At 39.7% G+C, this 21543-nt stretch overlaps 1 protein-coding gene across 9 annotated transcripts in view; it reads right to left on the reverse strand.

The window, feature by feature from the left end:
• The window catches only part of LOC117155869 (glutamate receptor ionotropic, kainate 2), a 115169-nt gene that overhangs the window by 9221 nt on the left and 84405 nt on the right, over positions 1-21543 (reverse strand). For 4 of the 9 annotated variants that reach the window (XM_076620944.1, XM_033332334.2, XM_033332341.2 and 1 more), the window contains 5 exons: positions 17263-17364; positions 17088-17189; positions 15556-15825; positions 12035-12238; positions 7611-7715 (listed from right to left, as the gene is read on the reverse strand). In XM_076620944.1, coding sequence (XP_076477059.1) covers positions 7611-7715; positions 12035-12238; positions 15556-15825; positions 17088-17189; positions 17263-17364 — 783 coding nt within the window. The remainder of the gene's footprint in view (positions 1-7610; positions 7716-12034; positions 12239-15555; positions 15826-17087; positions 17190-17262; positions 17365-21543) is intronic. The other 5 variants (XM_033332335.2, XM_033332339.2, XM_033332337.2 and 2 more) reach the window with 5 other exon arrangements.

Below are 21543 nucleotides of genomic sequence, written 5' to 3' on the forward strand. Positions count from 1 at the left end.
GCCAAATGTAGTCATCGTAGAAATATATCGTAGAAAATACTAAATATAGTTATAAAGAATTTATCCGAGGATTAAGAAGAAGGTGTAGGAAGATTGGCATTAAAGTTTCAACGAAAGTTAAAAAACTCTTGCATCGTCATGTAGCAATAAAATATTATTAAGTTAATGGCGCGAACGTCGAATCGATAAAGGTTCCGCTGGACCACGATGTCCTACCTTCTTTTCTTCGTTAAACGGTTTGGGAATAGACCGCAAGGAATTGTGCAACGCGCGTCTGCGGCAACAACAGATTGCAGTATCGTGGTAAGCGCTTTGACGCCGGAATCGCGGACCGTAGACGATCAATTACGATATCGAATAATTAAAGGACACCTCGACTGGGCACGCCGGCGACGCTGATTGCAATTAAGCGGTCGCATTACACTAATTAGAGAAGCTTCCTTCGTTCTACGCTGATTACATCCCGATATTGCGAAGATTCCCAAACCCCTTCTTCTCTTTGTCCCTCAATTGAAAAGAAACGAATGGATCGACGTTTAAAAGTTTTAAACGAGACCCGTGGATCGTTCCGTTGTTTCCTTCCGTTCAATGAGAAAATTCTCGATAGAGTCGTTTTCAGTGATTGCGCGATAAAAATGTGCACGATCGAAGAAGTCGGTCGTATGCATAATAATAAGCAAATGGCTGTAAGTATTAAGTGCAAGTAATATTAAAAACAAATACTAGATTTCTTGTGCACGATCTTCCGCTGCTACTAGTTAGTAAATAGTGATAAATCTTAAGTATTAGGTTGTCCGAAAAGTTTCTTTCGTTTCATAAGGTGATAATAGGTGAACAACAATTTCTGTTTTATATTATTTTATCGAATTTGAGATGCGATAGTAGTTATGGTGATAGTGCTACTGCTATCGCACCTCAAATCGGTGACCCCGACGTGATTTACAGCGAAAGAGGTGGCCGTGATAGTGCCATTGAGATTTCAATCACCGCGATTCTAAGTATGTTTGTGAAATGGAAAATAATAACCAAGGAAGTTCAGCCAGTCAGATGGTCAGCACGCCTCCACTGCAGTCCACGAACACCACGGCATGGTTCGCCCTATTGGAGAGGCAATTCGAGGCAGCGGAGATCACGAACGACAAAATAAAGTTCGTGACTCTTGTCAAATATCTTGACAGTCGCCACCTACAGAACATCGTAGACATAATGACGAATTCCTCAGCCACGGGGCGATACGAGAAACTGAAATGTGAGCTCATTCGCGTATTAACCGATACAGACAGTGCTCGGGTAAAGAAGATGGTGGAAAGCGAAAAGATGGGCGACAGGAAGCTGTCTCAATTTTATCAGCACCTTAGAAAACTCGTTAGCCCCTCCACGCCCGATGATTTCATCCTCACGCTGTGGAGGAACCGACTACTCTACCCGCATCAGGCGTGTCCTTGCCGCAGTCGACGACACTAACCTGGAAAAGTTAATGCGATCAGCGGGACCTTATAGCAGAGGAATTTGGAGATGATCACCAGCGTACTGCCCGAATAACGACGGTAATTGATCCACCAGTTCAAAACGTTGGAACGAATGAAACATGGCTCGCCCCTTTCAAAGCGTTAAGTGACCAAGTGAACCCCAACTGAGGGTCCAGATGAGTGTGCTGAGTTTCAATCATCGTGCGGTGTGGGTGGGCGTTTATAGCGTACGGTCGTAGGCCTCCGTTGGTCTTTAGTATGACGTGCAGAGATGATGTCCATGGACTTTTCGTTGGCTTCATCACTCCTGGCTCGATCATTGTGTCTCGTATCCTGTCAGCTGCTTGCGTCGGTCGAAGGTGAGGCGTCGAGGTTTGCTGAAGATGAAAGGGCCGTTTTCCATGTTCGTCGTAGCGATAGGTCCAGATTGTACACAGTCTTAGATTCGCGATGATCGAAGTCTCGGTAGCGCTCTCACGGTCACACAACACCTTTTTCGCTGCAGATCACGTCGAGGTCACACCAATTTGAGGTGCGATAGTAGTCGGTAATAGAGCTGATGATGCTGGGTGTAGATATCTCTGAGGGGTTAACTGCTGCTTTTTCTTCTCATTTAGATGTCGTGGAAGAAAAATCGGACTACGGGCGCCGGGATTTGAACCCGGGTCCCGAACGTCGTAACCTAAGGCGCTAACCACTGCGCTGCCGTCGTCCGGTCGTATTTGCTGTTGAGTGCCGCCACAAATTAGGTATGATCCATTTCGTTCTATTTCTATTATTATGTTCGCGCGTAATTCAATAAACTAATATAAAACTGTTAGAATTTAATCTTGGAATTAGGATTAATATTCTGTGGAAGACACAATGTTTATGTTGAAATAATATAATGTGATATTTATTAAACAATTATTTCGAGAGTTATAAATGTGCGTTCTGGAATGTAGACAGTTGGCTAGTTATTCACAGACTAACTGCCTTAGTGACCTGTGGCGCTTGTAAAGATTTTGAACCCCCACTCTCTGTAATGAGTGTGACCTGAGTAGATGTCTGTGTAACGTCACGTGCCACGGAACCTTCTAGCAGCTTCTCGATACAAAGCGCTACGCTGTCAAGGCGCGACACCGACGTGCCCAATGTTCCATCCATATCCTTACGTTTCTTCCGCCGAGTTCTCGGAAGAGCATGCACGCGCCAACCGCCGCGGTACATCTAACGAACGTACGCTAGTGGGGATGGCGCTGGGCAACGAATGGAAGAATCTGTACGATCAAACACTCTATCCGCATGCGACTGATATCGTTGTATTCCAACAAAAACAAAAAACATTGTGCGTGTATTATATCCTTATAAAACGAAAGAAACTTTTCGGACAACCTAATATTTAAATACTATTTCTAGCAAATACTTCGTCTCTTACGCATACAGGTTCGGGTATTTAGTTGAAAAGTTACCAACGAAAGCTTCCATTTGCCTTTGCGCATTTCCAATGTCATGCTTGCAAGTTAAGGATTTAATAAGGAGTCAACTTGGAAATTCTTTGCTTTAGAATAATTTAGAATATTTATTTTATTATTTTAGAATATTTAGAATACCCTTTACCGTGTAATCCGCTAATTGTTGTAGAATTATAAAGAAAATGAAAAGGTTGATGAAAATATCTGAACATTACCTTAGGCGACATGACCACACACAATGGGTTATCTTGATTGTTATATGAAATAAGAAATTTTGTACAAATGAGAACCGCTATTCCAGAACAGCTTGTTTTCCACAATACGCGATAAAAGAATAATCTTCGTTCTCGGCGTATTTGCTCGCTGGAGAAAGTAACTCGAAGGGAGAAAATTTGCTGGCAATTAACGTGGTCGCGCTATGAATTAGCAAGAACAACGGCAACAATAAAAACCGTGCGAATAACGATTTCATTCGTGATTCGAATACTACCAGTGGCGTATACCGTGTTATTTACGAGCAACGAGTTTGTACCAAGCCAAAAGGAGGGGAAAAAAAAGAAAGGTATCTTCACTTTGCTTTGAAACAAGCAAACACGGCGGTGAAATTGAAACAAGCTGCAGCAAAATATTAATTTCCATGGCGAATGTGAAACGAAATTAATTAAATTTCCTATCGTTTAAAAAGCTAGCAAAGTTAAGCGATTAAGCATGCTGTTTATAGCGAGTTATGGCGTCCGAGAATTGGAAATAAATGCTTTCTTTTATTTCCTCGTTTCTTGTTATCTGATAACGTCTTTTAATATGAAACTTCTATGAACATGAAATAAAATGTTAACAAAGACAAGTTCATTTTTGGTAGGTTTAGTTTTTGCAAATGTACGTGTGGCATAATTCATTTTTGAAAGAGACTAAACAACGTGTAAAAAATAAGAATTTGCAGCGGCACTCGACAGTAAACTTTCCAATGGTTTCTGGCTCGTGGCTCGCTACACAAAGACCTTATTCTTCGGATAAGATGATTGCCAGATGTCGATACATCTTCACGGTATATTTTCAGCTAGCCTAAGGACCCGCTATAAATCTTAGGATTTATTTAGCTAACGAACAAATAGTCTTTGTCTTAACAGTCCCTAAATCTATCACCTACTACGGGAATATACGGGAAATCTGTTTTTCTTACGTACGATGCCTCTCGCTAGTAACTTTCTCTCGAGGGCGGTTAGCATCCTTCTTCAACCACCAACATAGAAATTAACCAATTAACAGCAACGTCCATTTCCCTCACTTTCCGAACGAAGGCTTTCCTCGATGAATCCGATGATCTCGTATCTTTAGACACACCCTATCATAGTTTTCCCCACCCCATGTAGCATCATCGTGACGGAAAGTCAGTCGTTAGACGTCAGTCAGAGTCGATAGTTGGTAGTTGGCAGTAATAGTTGACCCGAGTTCCTCGGCATCGTAAGCAATCATCATCCGAACTTGTATCGCTAATGTAACCGCTAATAGTAATCGCGAGTTCTACGCCAAGTAGAACATATAAGTACATATAGCGTATCTATTAATAAATATATCTTGTTAACTATACCCGAGTGTTTTTTCCGCGCCTGTCACGACCTATCCACCTCAGGTTTATAAATAAAGTAAAAAATATTTACACTCAACATAAATTTTGGTATATTATACAAAAGAGTCATAACTACATAAGAGTAAAAAAATCACATTATACGAAATGTTGTTGTAAAATTAGTGCGTTGTATGCGAAGATGAATAAGAATTATTTTTATTATTGCTCTACACGTTAAGAAATCGTTATTTAACCAAAAACGATTTATATATCTTATTTAAACAAAATTTGGAAGCTGTATAAAGAGTTTTTCTATGTAACTGTAAATGTCAAAAAGATCCTCAATTCGAGCAACGAATTAAATTGTCTTCTAAAGTGAACACGATAACAAACTTCTTCATTTTAAGTTCAAATCAATTATGGAATAATTCTAATAAATCTAATGAATCATAAATATAAATACAAATATTATGGATAATTGTATGTTACTTGATTTTGGCGACGAAATAAAGAAGTATGGAAAAATACGATAGAAAAGGGAAAGAGGTGAAAGATCGAGAAGCGAGAAGTGGAACTGACACGGTCGTTCTGTAAATTTGGCCCAATTGAGAAACGGCCGATTGGGTTTTCCATCGTTAGCCGGCAAATAAAAGACAAAACGTGGAACGAGGCTGAAACTGAACGAAGCACGATCGTCTAGAAAATTTTATATAGGAGTCGCGACGCTCGTTTGTCTTTCTTGCTGTCGTTACTGTCGTTGTTGTTCTTCCATGATACGCACACTAAAAAGCTGGCTTTACATTAGTTCAGTCGCTGAGCCAAGCGATTACATTCCAGTTGTTTGACTGGAAATCGATCAATGTTATGGTCTGTGTTATTCCAAATTTTTTTTTATCGTTTAAAGTGGTAGATTGTAATAGATACACTGTACTACGTGTCAATTAGTATCGAATATCGAGATGTTTAGATGATTCCAGTAATGCTGGAGTGTTGTGTTCTCGATGCTGGGAGTAAACATCGGATAGTAGAATAGACTTCCGAATCATCGAGTCGTTGGGCTGGTTTGCTTATTGGAATGACGTCCCTGTAATGGCACGAGAACATTGTTTCCATCATTCCAACAACGACCCTGTGCTGGATTGGATCACCGGACTGGAATGCCACTAGACCAATGTAAACCCAGCATTGTTCGCTGAGTTAATGTTGTGAATTTCTAACATCGTTTCTGCGAGAATTTTCGGTTTATCGAAGTGCCTGATTTATTTCCTGATTTATTATGAGGTAAATAATGGTTTCTTCGTTAAGAATGCATTGGAAGTGGAATTTTTTTTTATGAAGAATCAGCAATAAAATACGAGGAGCAGAAATCTAATAATAATTCCTACAAACATCTATTCATTCAGCTCACAAATAACGCTGTTTTCGTTGGCAGATGCATCAGGTGAAGATAATCAACTATCTGTCAGTAATTAATCAGTGATGAATTTCTTCACACAAATAGAATTTTTTACCATTTTTCCATCACGTACACTTTCGCACTATTACTATTTCACCACTCAACCGTAATTCAAAAGTACATTCGACGCATTTTGTTAGCAAACTGGATCACCCGTTATTCGCAAAAAAACCAACTCAACAAAAGAAATATCGTTCCAAGCGATCGACTTAACAGAAAAGGTCATGGAATCGGCTGGTCAAACGGAAATCGAATTTCTCGCTCGACCGGATCTCCGGCTAATCGAATGTTTCGAGTGCCATCATCCGCGGGTCTAATTAGCACGTGGCACCACGTAGTGTGACCTGTCACGCCAATTTCTCACGCGTCGCGAAATAATAATCGCCGCTTGAACACGCACCACGCGAATATTTATTCATTTGGGACGCGTTCACGAGGAGCTCAATTCGATCGCGCCGATTTGATCAGCGATTCTTTCCAGCTATATGAATCATATCTATGTATGTGCATTGTACATGTACGAGCGTAGATCGATTCGAAATGCGGCTCGAGCCGGACGACACATCACCGGAAACGATACACGTTACGTTTTGGTCGATTGACGCGGCCTCTGTTCCGTGTCGCGAGTAAAATTGAAAAGCGTGTTAAGGCTGCTCCGTAGTCTCACTGAAATCGATCGATCGTTCAAGGTCGTTTTCTCCAACAATGCTACAGTTTAATTTTAAGAGTATTTTAAGGATATGATCTGGTTTCAGCGGTGATTTGTACCACAAATTTCTGAAATTCATAAAACAAACGAAAGAAGATAAGGTGGAAGACCAGTTGAAAATTAACATATGGTTTGGTCAGTTAATTGTAGATAAACAACGTTGAGATTGGAGAATAACGTCGTTTAAAAATATGCTATTTATAATTTTCCATGAAAACACAAGTATTTTAATACGCTCGCAGTGACGAAAGGAGAACCGAAAAAGTAAAAAAAAGAGAGGGTGAATTACAAGGTATTTTAATGTACAGATATAACTTTCAGGTTGTCGTACTGCAACTGGGAAAGCAATAAAAGGTTCACGCGAGTTTACTTTTGCCGTTCGTTCTCGTTTCCAAGTTATGGCTGTTTCTGCGTTTTAGTAGCCTTTCCGTGACGATGTCGTCTTTTAGCGGCTATTCGTTCTTTAATCGAGAGAACAAACTAATACGGATGTTACAAATTTCCAACTTTATATGATGAAAAGGTAAAAAAAAGAAAAAAAAAAAAAAATCACAAATACAGAAATTAATACGCATTTAATTAAATGGTCAGAGCAAGGTAAATGTTATAGTCGAGAAATGTGCTAGTCGCGAGATCAATTTAAACAGCCAGAGATACAAAGGCATGGAGAAAAAAGTCAGATTAACCAGCGAATGGTAGTATAAGTGGCAGAATCGGAAATATGAATTTCCGGATGAGAATGAACGCGGTATCGAATCGAGCCGGATTAAACGAGTGTTTTATTTGGACCAGCGATTCTTTTAAGCGCGTTCGATCGCTCGTTTCCTCCAAAAAGGTAGATGGTATCCACAGATTAGGTAAATTGCAGATATTTACACATTTAAATACATTTTTATATTTTCTTCTCTTTCTTTACTTTTACATAAAGTAGAATAAAATTCTTAAAGGACCTTACCTTGAAGAGAATCGAAATTCCAAGGTTCATGAACGGTTTCGTAAAGTCGATCACGCTTTCGCGGGCGTAATTGATGGTCATCGAGCCGACTGCCAAGTCTGCTTTCTGCGAATAGAGACGAATACGTTCGATTAGTCGACGGAAACGAAGGAAACGACGTTGCTTCGGCAAAACTGAGGATATAATGTTTCGTAAATGCAATGCGGTTAGATACATGGATCTATACATTCTTTAAAAGAAAAATAAGTATGAAAGATGCTATATAACACGTAGAAACATAGATCAAAGTATCTAACCGTATTTCACGAAAATGTGATGGAATATATGGATTCATTTGCTGGCGGTTGTATCTGGTGGTTGTGTATCTCCTACCTTTCTCCATGTTCTTTCACGTTTCTGCATGTATCTGTATCTCCTAAATCTAATTTCCTATGTCTAATCGAAAGCAGTGAGAGTGGCGGTGTTCTTGTGAAATGACGTGCAGTTGGTGCAGGATTTAAGACTTGCTACGGAAGCAAGGGTAAAACGCTAGGAAATCTACTCGCTTTTTAAATGTACATCATTTCAAATTCTACGTCTACGTTAAAATCACCTCGTATGGACATTACCTAGGTACAGTGAAATTTCTACACAGGGATCGTTATTTTTTACTTCCTATCTTTAGAACGGTATCCCATTGAGGTTCATGAAAACAGGTAAAGAAATCGAACGTCGTTGACCCGTGGACGAGTCGTACGATTCGAATTCATTGAAAAATCCATTCAATCTGTGTCCAGGTTTCGCAAAAATCGAAGAATCGCTCGAGGACTTGATAGAAGGGAAAAGATTTGGCCGAGAAAACGGTTTTCGGGACTACGATGCAAAACGCGGTATGCATACGCAGCCGAGATACGTTATCTCGCTGCTTTTTCAGCGTCTGGAAAAGCACTTGCTGTGCCATAGGGCACGCCATGAGACTAGGCAGATTTATTTCTGGCTGCGGCTGCTTGGAAACCGTATATGTGGTCACGACCGATAAGGCTGGCTGAAAGAAACCGCACAGCTCACCCCTTCGCGTGTCTTTCCTCCATTTCTTCTTTTGTTCTTCTATCTCGTTCGATAAAACGATCGTTCTAACGACCGTTCTATCAAATACTCGATAATTATCCTTGTATCTCGTGGTATTTTAAATACGATTTAAATAGAATGGTCGAAACGTTCAAACTTTCTACCGACAGCGTACATCGCCTATACGCGTTTTATTCTTCATCTTTTTCGTACAAGTTTTACACTCGTGTCGTCGTCGGTACTTCTAGCGTTAATGGTATTAGAATATATCCCAGAGGTGAAAAAGATCGAAAAGATTCAGCCTGTAGCGAACAGTGAGCGGCAGAGAGGTAAAGAGAAAAATTAAAGTAAAAAAACAGTTCTCCACGAACATCGTGACTCTAGTCGAGATGGCCTGTTTTTCATGGAAACGCACCGAGAACGTAACGTAACGTAACGTAACGTAACGTAAAAAACGATCAGTTAAATCAATTTGCCGAGCCATCGACAGAGCCGGCCGTCGAACCAGACTTTTCGAACACAGTTTCTCGCGCAGAATCACCGATGATTGAGCCAGAATTTTCTTCCTTTTTTTTTAATCCAGTCCTACGAGGAGTTGGCGAGAGTTTCGTCAGCGTTCCACCTTGCTTTTCTTTTTTTTTCTTTTTTTACCAGCCATTCGGATCGTTTCGATCGTGCTGCCGTAACTTCGTTCGAAAACTGCATTCCTGGATCGGCAGAGAGGTTAGACGTAGGGAAAATAAGCCTCTCGTAATATCGAAGGAATTTTCAAATGGAACGTTTTAATTATTTCCTATTGATCGAATATTTCTGCAGCGAACGCATTTACGCGATATCGGCGCGCTATTTATTTACCTATGTGTACCTATGTAAAAGAGAAGAAAAAGAAAGGAGAGGCTCGTTCATTAATCACGGGACTCGCGTAAATTATATACACATCTATCGCCATTAGAGAGCGAAAGGGAATTCTAAGTAAAGCCACTTATTCAACCCGAGTTCCCCTTCTTCTTTATTACAGAAAAATCGCGGCGATTAAGTCGCACTTTTCCGTTGGCGCGCCACTGCCTAGACACGAGAATTATTAATGATCATCTGACAAAATTAATAACAGCAACCTCGGGTGATTTAGCGCCGTCCGCTTTGTGCCAGCTGTCGTGCTGGGTACATGGTGGGAAAAACTCCCAGCCGCAGGAAATTTCTCTTCGTTTTCAGTCCTTTGCAATCGCGCACCCCTTTAAACTGGTTTTCGTTTAACCGTTAATTATCTTTTGCTCCGACTAATTCTCCAACCAAGTTTCTGTTAATTCCATTTGTCGAGGAATTCCGCTGTGATTTTAAGTTCGAATCCATGGCGCGCGCTCGACTCCCCCTAACGTTTCGCAATTGCGCGGGCGCCTGTGTTTTTGCTCGACTAGACTGTAAACGCGTGAAAATTATTGCCGCGCTAATTTCTCCGAAACCGCGATATTAATTTGTTCCACGGACGCAAAGATCCGCGAACCCCGGATTCATCCATTATGCATCGCGCAGGAAAGTACACATTCGACTTGAGCTTTCTAGAATACCGAATAGCCCGACTCCGACGTTCGAGATTTATTGCGAAAGTAGTTTCTGGAATTTCCCTGTTAAGAGAGAGAGAGAGTTGGACGGACACATCTACTATTATACGTGCGAGCTTTATATTTTTTACGACACGACGGTTTTAATCTCGTTTGTTCTTTTTTTTTTTTTTTTTGCCAGAATATGATCCTGAAACAAACGAAGCGTTGCTATATTTTACAGATTCACTTCGAAGTAACGCATACGGGACGTTGGTCGAATGAATTTTCATCTCTTTTAATGCAATTTTCATCTCTCCCAAGGGCCGCACAGAGTGTGCAAGAGGAACGTTCCGTCAAGTTGTTGGTAACGCGCTAATTTGCTAACTTTATCACTGATAGTATTTGATTCCCGGTTGGCAGAGATCTGCTAGACGTAATCCGCACTTAATCAATCGGCTGTGCGCGTATTAGCTGCTACCTAGGTCTCATTTGGTTGACGGTTGAAGCTACCATACACGGAACCATGGTTTCGCACCTCTCACACGAGCCAGTAGGGAACACGGTGCACACATTTCCATCGTTCCGTTGCATCGGCTCGCGATTTGCATTGCAAATTGTTTTCCCGGAATGTGTTGTCGCACCCACCGTATCTTTGTTGACGGTAGTTAGCCGAGAACTTGCACTTGGAATTCGGAGTTTCGAATTCGCTAGGGAATTAACGAAAGGTAATTCATTATCTTCGTTTTATCGCTTTTTTTTAACTTGTATACAAGTTAAACAATTTTTTATCACGATGGATATTGAGAAGTTTATTCTAGTTTCAAGTACTACGACAGTGTACTGGAGATATAATTTATTTAATTTAAAAAGAAGTTTAAATAATAGATCGAATTTAGTGATAATGAAACTCTCGAGTTCGCAAGACAAGTATCTTAGCAACCGCGCTAAAGATTTTCTAAGTTCTTTTTATCTGATATATTACAGCTACGTGCGTAATGTACGGAATAGACATTTCATAATGCAATCATCAATTCATTCGTACATTATTCATTCTTCCTCCAGGATATTCAATATTATTTTAACGAACTTTTAACAAACTTTTAACCAATTTTTATTAAATTGTATACTCTTCTTCTCTCGCTCCATCATCGTTGAACGATGAAGCATGTGCAAAGATATATCTTCATATTTGTTATGTTTTCAATTAGGTTATGTCAGGTGGTTTTGTCAATAACGTAGATTTTTATTTCAATACTGAAAGTATCGACAAGACTACCCAATTTATAATTGGCTGTGACAATTTTTACGGAACTGCAACTCTCAGTCAATTTCAATTCATTCGTAATCAAATTGCGTGTTTGTAATTAATCGAAGACAACATGGGAAAAATATAAATTCATTCCTGTTGATTTCCCAATTTTTATGCCAGGTAGTGGATAATGCAAAGTTAAAAGCACATTCAACTCTAAAATTGCTCTTCTATAAAAGACAGGAAATACATATGACTTCTTTATGTTTTTCACTTGTGATCCGCGGTTCTATTGTAAATCGATATTAATTTATTCTGTGCTGCTTTAAAACGCCTGTAAATGCATCCGTGACATACAAAATCCTATAAATAAAGCAACATTCCCAGGGTGTACTGAACCCGCGCTTCATCGTCGATGCTTCAGTATCCTCGTCTATGGGGACACTTGCTTCAACTATCCGAAATGTACTTACGAGCAAACGTAATGTGTACTCTCCAGAGCGTGATCGTGACGAGGTTGCGGTGTGGCGGCGCGGTTACATGTAAATTTCCACGAGCGTAGACGCTTCGAGAATAGACATACTCACCTTGTCTATCAGCTGGCGGACTATTCCGTTCCACTCGCCAGTCTCGTAATCGTAAACGCCGTACTTGCCATCCGGCACGAGCTCGATCCTGTAGGCGAAGCCCACCATGTGAGCTATCTCCTTGAGTAGGTCGATGCAGAAGCCCTCGTAACGTGCGTTCCCGCTGAAATTCCCTCTGCTCTTCAGCATTACGTACGGCTGCTCCTACGGGGACCATAAAAAGGAGCTACTACCTTTTGTCCTCTTCTTCTTCCTCTTCTCTTTTCTGACCTCACTTTCCCGACCTTTTTTGCTTTCTCTTTATCCGTACGTATCTGTAAGACTCTTTTTTCCCCATCCTATAATACCTTGCTTCTACCACATCATTCATATGTTTTCTCTTTTACTTTTGTTTTATTAACCTTCCCTTTTTCATTAAGATCCCCTGTTCCTCTCTCATTTTTCGAGCATTTCTACTTGAATATTAATCATTTTTTCACTACTCTATCCCTTCGTAGCTTCTCTAATTTGCCTTTAGTTTCCTCTCATCTTTGTCAGAAAGTTTTCTACCCACTCTTTGTAAGGATAATCGGTTACACAAATGAGAAGCTAGCTTTTCTTTTCTTCTTTCTAACATTTCAGCTTTTACCACTAACGTTCCTCGAGGCATTTAACTGTAAGATAGCTGCTACTTTGTACCAATCTACAGTTCGATTTATAAATTATCCCAATTATTCTTCGCATATAGTGTCTCCTACTCGAAAGTAGCCGAAAAAGGGAAAAGAGAGAGACGATGTTTGTCGACGATCGAGCCTCCATTGTACCACGTGTCTCGAACGAATCTGATCGATATTTACCGCAAATGCACGACGCGTAGAGCCTCGTACTGGACGGCGTTCGATGCTGATTACCGGCTAAATGGATTACCACTCGATAGACTATTACCACGAACGTTCCCTCGGGATAATGTAGCCACGCGTACAAGGCAACTCAGTTGCAAGAACGTGAAAGAGGCAAACGAAACGACGAAAGAGAGTGTTTCTACCTGCGCCTTCTCTCCCGCGTGGGGATTTTCGACGCGACGGTATAATTCATTTTGAAAGTAAAAGTCTCGAATGAACGCGACACTCTGGATAGGTAAAATGACTCGAAAATTCACCTAGTTGGATTTTAAACACTCTCTGTGTACAATTCGGCGCAGAATATTATCTACATTCTCCATTCGCTTATAATTTATAATTCTAATAATTTTAATAATTCTTCGTTTAATTTTCCTATTTTAATCTTCGTATTTTGTATTTTAATTTTATCAGAATTTCCTGCTAATTTTCATAACAAATGAACTCCTGGAAGTAATTTGTTTCTTGAAAATTGCACATCAATCGCGTGCTTATGTAATGAAATTGGGAAATTTTACAAAGCAACAATCTTATAAAACATTCAAGAAATCGAGCAGTTTGTCTTTTGAGAGGCTCGAATAAGACTCAAACGAAAACTCATTTGAACTCGTAAATGAACTTTGCCACCTACTTTGTGACACGCGGTACGATTGGGGGAGGGGAATGAAAAGATCTTGTTTTCCAGATACACGTGTGTTCGCTGAACATAGAAGAGATCCGTGTAATTTGCGGTGATGGAGTGGTTTTGTGGTCGAGTAATTGGAAAATCGAATTCATTTAAGTTTAATTTAAGTTCCACCAGCGGGGCGGGGTGTTTCGGTAAATGGGGAAATTCAGAGGCGTGCTCGCACATCGAACCTTCGCTATTCTCCCGAATTGCAAATTAGGCATGTGTGTTCGCGAGTTCCGTTAATCACGTCAACTTTACCCCAAAACGAACAGATTCCCGAAGAGGAAGACAGAGAAGTTCCGAAATTTCTGCGTTATGACAAGAATCCCTATCCGTGATTAACTTTTCATCCTAATCGAATCGTTCTTGTAACCATCAGGTGATTTGAAATTATTTTATAGCAGAGTATAAAATCTTCTAAACATTATCTATACATATGCTTAATATTTCCTCAACGAATAAGTAATTTTATGAATCAAGATTTACAAGAAGTATCAGTTTTAAAGTTAAAAAATTCTTGGAATCTAGTTATCATAGTTACTTCTTTTACAGGCTCTTTAAATAATAATAATAATGATAATTTTTAAAGAAATTTACACAGCAGTTTTCCCAAATTTAAACTCACATAGGAACTCGAATGGATATCTTGATTAATTGTCTACGACGATTAGTAACGAGGTTTTAATACTTCTACATAATACGTATAGTATACTGTGATATAATTATAATATAATAGGCCGAAATTTATATGAGATGATAGTAGCCTTTGAAATTCAACCTTCGTAGAAATACAACTATTCATATACAACAACTTAATGGATATATGATTAATTAAATATGTGTATCTGCAATTAAATAGTTTGTTGCAAATTCTTCTATCGTGTTATTTTATAATGAAAGAAATTTGAGACTTGGTTCATAGGTTTCTCAGTGGTCAATTGACTAATGTCAATTAACAGCTCGTGATCCATGCTCGATTTATGGGCTTTATTACGCGATGCGGCGATAGTCGGTGATTTAGCTTCGACTCCTCGGTCAGACGAGGCGAGACAAGTCGCGCGAATGATCGATTACGATGATTTAGAAGGTGGACAGGTCTGAATAAACGACGAGTCGAGAGACGTCCTAATAATCAGCGCGAGTACAAAAGTGAACGGAGGTGGGTCTTTTATGTTGCTCTGTATCATCCTGGTGAGAGGTGATTTTAATCGAAATGGAGCGATCAAAAAATCCTTTTCGTACGTTGTGTTGCAACTTTCGCCTTGGATTCATGCAGCAAATCTTCGTGGTGTAACAAGTATTTCACCCTTGAATCCTATCGAGAGTCGAAGTGTTTCGCGGTTATTCGAAGTATTCCCGAGGGATTGTCTATTACCTACACATGTCCTTTATCTATGTTTATCTATGTATCTGTGTTTACAGCAACCACCTAATTCACTGACACTAAGAGTACATTGTACGTTAACACTTTAATTATGGAACACGACAATTGATATGCGAACTAAAAGTTACGTTATCTACATTAAACGTAGAAGATATTAATTGATATTTCGACATTTATTAGTACTCAATATCACATAATATTATTTCATTATTAGGATAGAATTAATGTTCCTCGATAGATAACGTAATTTTTAATTACGATACCAATGGGCGCATTCCATATTGAAGCGATAACGTTTCAATTTGTTAAACGTTAAATTCGAGTGTCTAGGCTAATGTAACTATCAGGTGCGTATGAGACTATTCACAAGTGTAAGGAGACATTAAATCGTTATGTAAACTTGTATCGACTAAAACAATGAAAAGAGTGATCTAATATTGGAAAGAGACAAAGGCAGTCTAGAGAATGTTAACTGTGTAAGATTGGTTAGAGTGTGTATCTATAGTTACCTAGGTGGAAATCACGCGCGTGGGAGAGAAAGGTGTGAGAACCAAGTGAGATGAGAGAAATTAAACAAACCAAATCATACATGTCGCATGAGTTCTCTGACGATGCCGTTCCACTCCCCGGTTTCCGGGTCTTTCGCGCCGTACTTCCTGTCCGGTACCAGCTCCAATCTGTATGAGAAGCCGACTTCCCTTGCCACCGCCTCCAGTAGGTCCACGCAAAAACCGTAAAACCGCGCGTTCCCCGTGTAGTTTTTTTCGTAGTGCATCATCACGTACGGAATTTCCTGTGTCGCAACAGGGGGTCCATGCAAACAACGGAACACGCTATCAGATCTGGACGATACACGAGCCTACACAGGACGATACATGTTTCACGTTCGTACGGTTCCCTAATCGCTCCCGAGAGGCTTTTCCAAATGGGAGAAATTCGCATCGCTAGCTATTTTCAACGTCATCGATCGAATAATTATCGATTTATCGTGTAGAAACTATCAGTGTCTTCTAAACGCTAAAAAAGTCGATAGCGTACGATTTATCGTAGTTCGTGCTGCCTTACACAATTGTAATAATTAAAATTTTTATTAATGAAATTTCTCACGTCACAAGTTAATATATTTCGCTGTGTAATAATAAAACAAATGAAATTTTAGAAATGGCAAGTCGTTTGATAGTTCTACTTAGGGTAAAATTGTGAAAATGAAAAGTCTATAACTAGTCTAGAACTTGTAACTTGACAATTTACTGCTATTGTTGTGCAAAAGGGTCCTGGAATGCGATACGATAATTTCATGTTCCTATATTCGTTTTTTTGAAAGCTTCAGAAATATTTTAAAAGGAAAATTATACAAAGATTGCATACAATTTGCCATAATCCGAACCAGAATACCTACGACAATTTTGCGTTTCTACGTTTATCCTATTTGAGCGGAGGAAAATGGCCCTAACCTCTGGAAATCTTCCAGCCAGACTATAGCAGCTCTATGTTGGTTCGATCGTTAGCGATTTCACGACTCGCCGATGCAGTCGATTTTATCCCCGGGAAACGTAGAAATTTTATACCACTTTAGCCTCTATCCTTCGATTGGAATAACGCGTTAGGTAGTACGGATACCGGACATAAAGTACGAGGTTCCGTTACGCGGACTTCGCCACGGTGGCTCGTAAATATCCTTCCTACGGATCATTGACAATGAACACTCTATTGCTCGAATCTTCGTGTCGAAGTCTTTCAGGTGACGTGTTATTGCTCGTGTGCCTGAAACGTCACCTAACATGATCAATTCAGTCAAACGTTCCTCAGCTTTTTACGATGCGATCGTTCGATGACATTCCATTGATTTCTCCATTCTTATCAAATTTTCCTACACTTGTTGCTTCGATATTATCCACGTATTATAAAGTTCTACTTCGAGTTTATTTCGGGCACGTCTCATTTTCGATTAACAGTAGGAAAACGTGGTTTGCGATTCGCGCGAAGCTTAAAACGATAGACGCGAAAACGTATCGAATTAGACCTTCAGCGATTTATTAAAATGGGAGAGATTGCCTTTCCGTGATTTTAAATAGGAATGAATGACATTTGAAAGAGGAAAATTCAGTGTTTAAGACTCACCAATATAGTGATGACGAGCAGAGTGACATTCGCTGTTCCTGGCTCGAAAAATGCCGCGGTGTCCGTCACATTGACGCCGGCGCCTGGACGCCATTCACCGACCTATTTCATTCTCGTGTGATTTTTTATGATGTCTGTGAAAAAATTTGAAGCGATGGTTAAACAGAGAGTGTACCTTGACGAGCGAATGTTGCTTCAGTTTCAGCAGGTCCAGCTTGAATTGAATTCTGCGCCCTTCTTTGAACTCGATGGGACCGGAAATACCCTTCATCTCGACCTGAAAGAGCAAGATACGGTGGTTATTTATTTGAGAATTGTATTTTGCATATGCAAGAATTATCGTGGAAGGTATAGTTTGTCAGTCTTCGATATCTTGGTTACTATTAACACTGACCGTCACGCCAAAATCGCATGTTTCGCTCAGGACACCACGGGAGTATTTTTATTATTCAAAGCATATAATGGCAAAATAATAATAAATTGACGATGTAAGACAATATTCTTCTCCAATGGACCGTTTATCTCATTGGTGGTCACGGGTGACCACCGTGGCGTCGTGGTAACAATTGATAGCGACATATTATAACAAGGCTTCGTTTGTAGAAGATATTAGTAAACAGTATTTGCTCATTCTATATATAATAGTAAGGTATATGCACACTTCTAACTTTAATTATATGATTATAAAGCAGCATTTACAATTATTTTCTAAGGTGTGTTTATAATAATATTCGTAGATTACCTCTCAAAGATATGGATGCAAACACAATGCACTGTTAGATGCAAAATTTTTGTTCTCATTTTTTTTTATTGATGTTCTAATAAAAATATTTAATTGTTCAATGGGGCACTTTTTATCTCAAAGTATCTTCTATTTATCGGTTATATTCAAAATGCCCTAACTGACAATTTTCATACAATTTTTACAATTCGATAAGAAGTTCGAGCACTCCGGTCATCAATGACCATCGTGGCATCACAAGAGAAACCGTGGCAGGCCATATATGACCAATGTGGCAGTCAAAGTGTTAACTGAGGAAACAAATAGGATATTAATCGCACACATATTTTCATATATCTTACACATACATATACAAAATGCTCTCTGACTCTGTCTCTCTCTCTCTCTCTCTCTTATATACACATATAAAATATATATAGTTCTAGATAACAAAAGGTAACTTTTAATACAGCTTAAACCGAACAAAGTTTACCAACTATAACAGTTTTCAACTTCCAAAAGTCTCAGATCTTAAAGAGACCAAACTTGCAAGAAAATCTCCCCGAAACTCACGAGCTAAAATATAATAAAAGACGTCTCTCTATTGTCTGTCCGCAAAGATAAGTTCGAAAAAATCTTTTCACGATCGTTGAATCATAATTGCGCATTTGTACCAGAGTCGGTGGCCGTCGAGGAGAAAAACGGAAAGGTAACGTGGAACTAAAGACATGACGAGGAGATTAAAAAGTCCGTCGGGGTCAAAGCTACCCCGTCCGTTTCTCAAATTTATGCGGTCCACGATCTCCTGGACGACGGGACACGAGCTAGAGACGCGTCATCCGGCACGTTCTCAAAATATTTTCGCGCGGTGTAGCCAGGGGAGTAAGGAAGCGTGGATCAAGCATCTCGGCCAGTTTCCGCTTGGACTTCGTCGCGCGACGAAAGCCAGCCTAACGACTTCCGTCGTCGAAGGATTCGCCGTAATAACGACTTTTTAAGAGTGGTAACTCTTAACTGAAGTAAGAAAGCGCCTCTGATCCCATGGAACGATGTCATGCAAGTTAAGGACGAATAAAATGCACGATAATCGTAGTTTCTAAGAAGTTCCAGGTTCCTGTATAATTTTTGTTGTTTCATTTCTTGGCGAATGTAGAGTTTAGGTTCTTTTGGGGGAAAGTTGCGTTAATTTGCGTCTCCAGGGCGCTAATTCGACGGGGGGGGGGGTAAGAACCGACGAGAGGAAAGACACGGTGATGTATAACTGTAATTTAACAGTTTTGCCAGCGGTGTATTGTCGAGAAGGGAAATACGGGCAAATAAAGAACCGGTGACGAGCACGTTAATTAACATGTTCCGCGTCATGTTTCTTTCGCGTGAAGATCGTATGGGTGATGGTGGAAATCATGGCATGGTTTGTTATACAGAGTACATCGTTCAAAGTGAACGTCTATGTCACTTTAATAAACAGTGTACAACAATAAGAAGCGTTTAAGGTTTATAATAATAAAAAAATAGAAAATCGAAGACAACACCCTTAAGACAATTTTGCGGGAATTTTATTATCAGTACATATACGCTTCTTGAAATAACATAAACTCCGTTTAGTCATCTCTTACTACTCTAAATAGCAGCAGATGTAATTTAAATATCCGCAAGTTAAAACGCTCTTTATATGTTCATTTTAATTTACATTCTAGATACGTGCGTTTATTTTTATGCATAAAACTCTTTTCAATTTACACTTCGTTTATCTTTTAATTTATTTATGCCTTGTTTATTTCAAAACTAGTTACCGGAGATACAGCAGCGTTTTATCTTCAGACTGCGTTTAATCTTTATTAAAACACTTTGAATACCAGGAAACGTAGAGTATTACTCTAGCTATGGCCTTGTGAAAAAACTTACGAGGCAACGGGGAATTCGTTCGCTCGCGAGTCTCTGCCCGAACCCGCGCGTATCTACTCGCGTTTATGGGCTGTGTAAAGGGAAATAGATTTCTCCTTTTACTTTCTTTCTCTCTCTCTTCTCCCCTCTAGATCCTTTCTAGATCGCGGAATAAGCGGCGGAACAGTCTCAACCGATGGAAAAAGTACCGGAGGAACTTCTTAATATCGCGGAACTAACAGAAGCGAATAAATAAAAGCAGCGGATAAGTCCCACGGGACAATAATTCCGTGGAATTTCTTCGGGGATTACCGTCAACTTCCTCCTGTTCCGTTACCCGGCAACGAGTATTATTAGATTCTGATTTTTATGGAGTCCTTTCGCGGTGAAATGACCGACACCGTCGAATCCAGGCAAGGAAACGAGCCGAGAACAATTCCATTCTATCGGACACGGGGAATTTACCGCAGCATCGAATTCTTTTTCATCCCCTACTAGACGAGCAAAATAATCTCGCCCAATACACACGAACCTCTATTTTATCGGAGGATCGTGGAAACCAGTGATTCTCTCTTTATTTCCCCTTCGTTGAGTCGCAAGGAAAAGAAAGAAAATGTTGGACGAACTGAAGGAAGAAGGTGGGGAGCTGTCGATCATTTTATTCGTTGTTAATGTGGTTATCTTATCTGGTAGGATAAAATTCGTCGAAGATTTGTAAGCTATGACTGTAAAATCGTAAATGGTTCCCCTTTGATATATCGAAACCTTTGTGTGGATACGAATACGATAGGGAAAGCTCGGAAAGTTTCACTGCTCCTGCAGCTGACGTTTGTTCGTCGGAGATAGCTGATACTTCTGTCAACTTCGAGGAACCGTGAAATACCGAAACCAGGAGGAATGTATAAAGAAAAAAATAAAAAAGCATAAGTTTTCTTTGAAACGATTGAGAAAATGTTTGAACGGAGGCTTACGCCGAAACTTTTCCTTCTTTTATATATTTTATTCCGCAAAGAACGACTTCCACGAAAGTTCGCCGCTAATTAATCTGCAGAAAAGGAAATTAAATTGACTTTGCTGAAGTGTAATTAAAATAGGAAAATCAACATTTAAAGAATTGTGAATTATTTTTGGTTTATTCTCTGGCAGATTTTTATGGGCAAAGGTTAGATCACGATTACCACGATCATATCTCGAGGGATTAATACACAGGACATAATCATAAATATACAGTTATTTCAACGTTTCAATTTCGAGCCACGAGCCAATTCCCTCATGATTTATTTGTTTATTAATAATAATTCCATGTGTACCGCATATCCTGCAATGCATCGTTGTTAATTAATAAGAACATATACGAAGAAGCATTTTTCAATACCTGTGGTCGGTTTTACTATGTATTATACCCAAGACAAAGGCGAATTAGAATGAGATAAAAGGGGGATTAAAGGAAAAGGTATATTTTCCTTGGCCAAGTAGGAGCAAGGCTCTTTAAATCGAGAAAGTTGGAAGCGAATTTGCGGCATGAAACAGCGGTCGAGACAACACGCCACGCCGCGTTCGTAAATTAATGGATGGTCTCTGTTCCAGTTTAAAGCATGCAAGTTGGATCTAAGTTGCGCTCCAACGACGGATAACTTCTGGCATTTTGGCCAAGAGTGCTCGTTAAGTTTCACTGGCATAAGCGTCGGATTAAAAGGGCGATAACTGGACCGTGGCAAGCGGATTATCTTGAGTGTCTTTACGTGATAAATTAATTTCTTTTATTTTGCGATACGGTGGATAGATACCTACTTCCCATCGCCTTTAACAAAAAGTACGATAGTATTAAGTTCTGACAAGTTTCCAACATAA

Source organism: Bombus vancouverensis, chromosome 8 (genome assembly GCF_051014615.1).
Source record: "Bombus vancouverensis nearcticus chromosome 8, iyBomVanc1_principal, whole genome shotgun sequence".
NCBI lineage: Eukaryota > Metazoa > Arthropoda > Insecta > Hymenoptera > Apidae > Bombus > Bombus vancouverensis.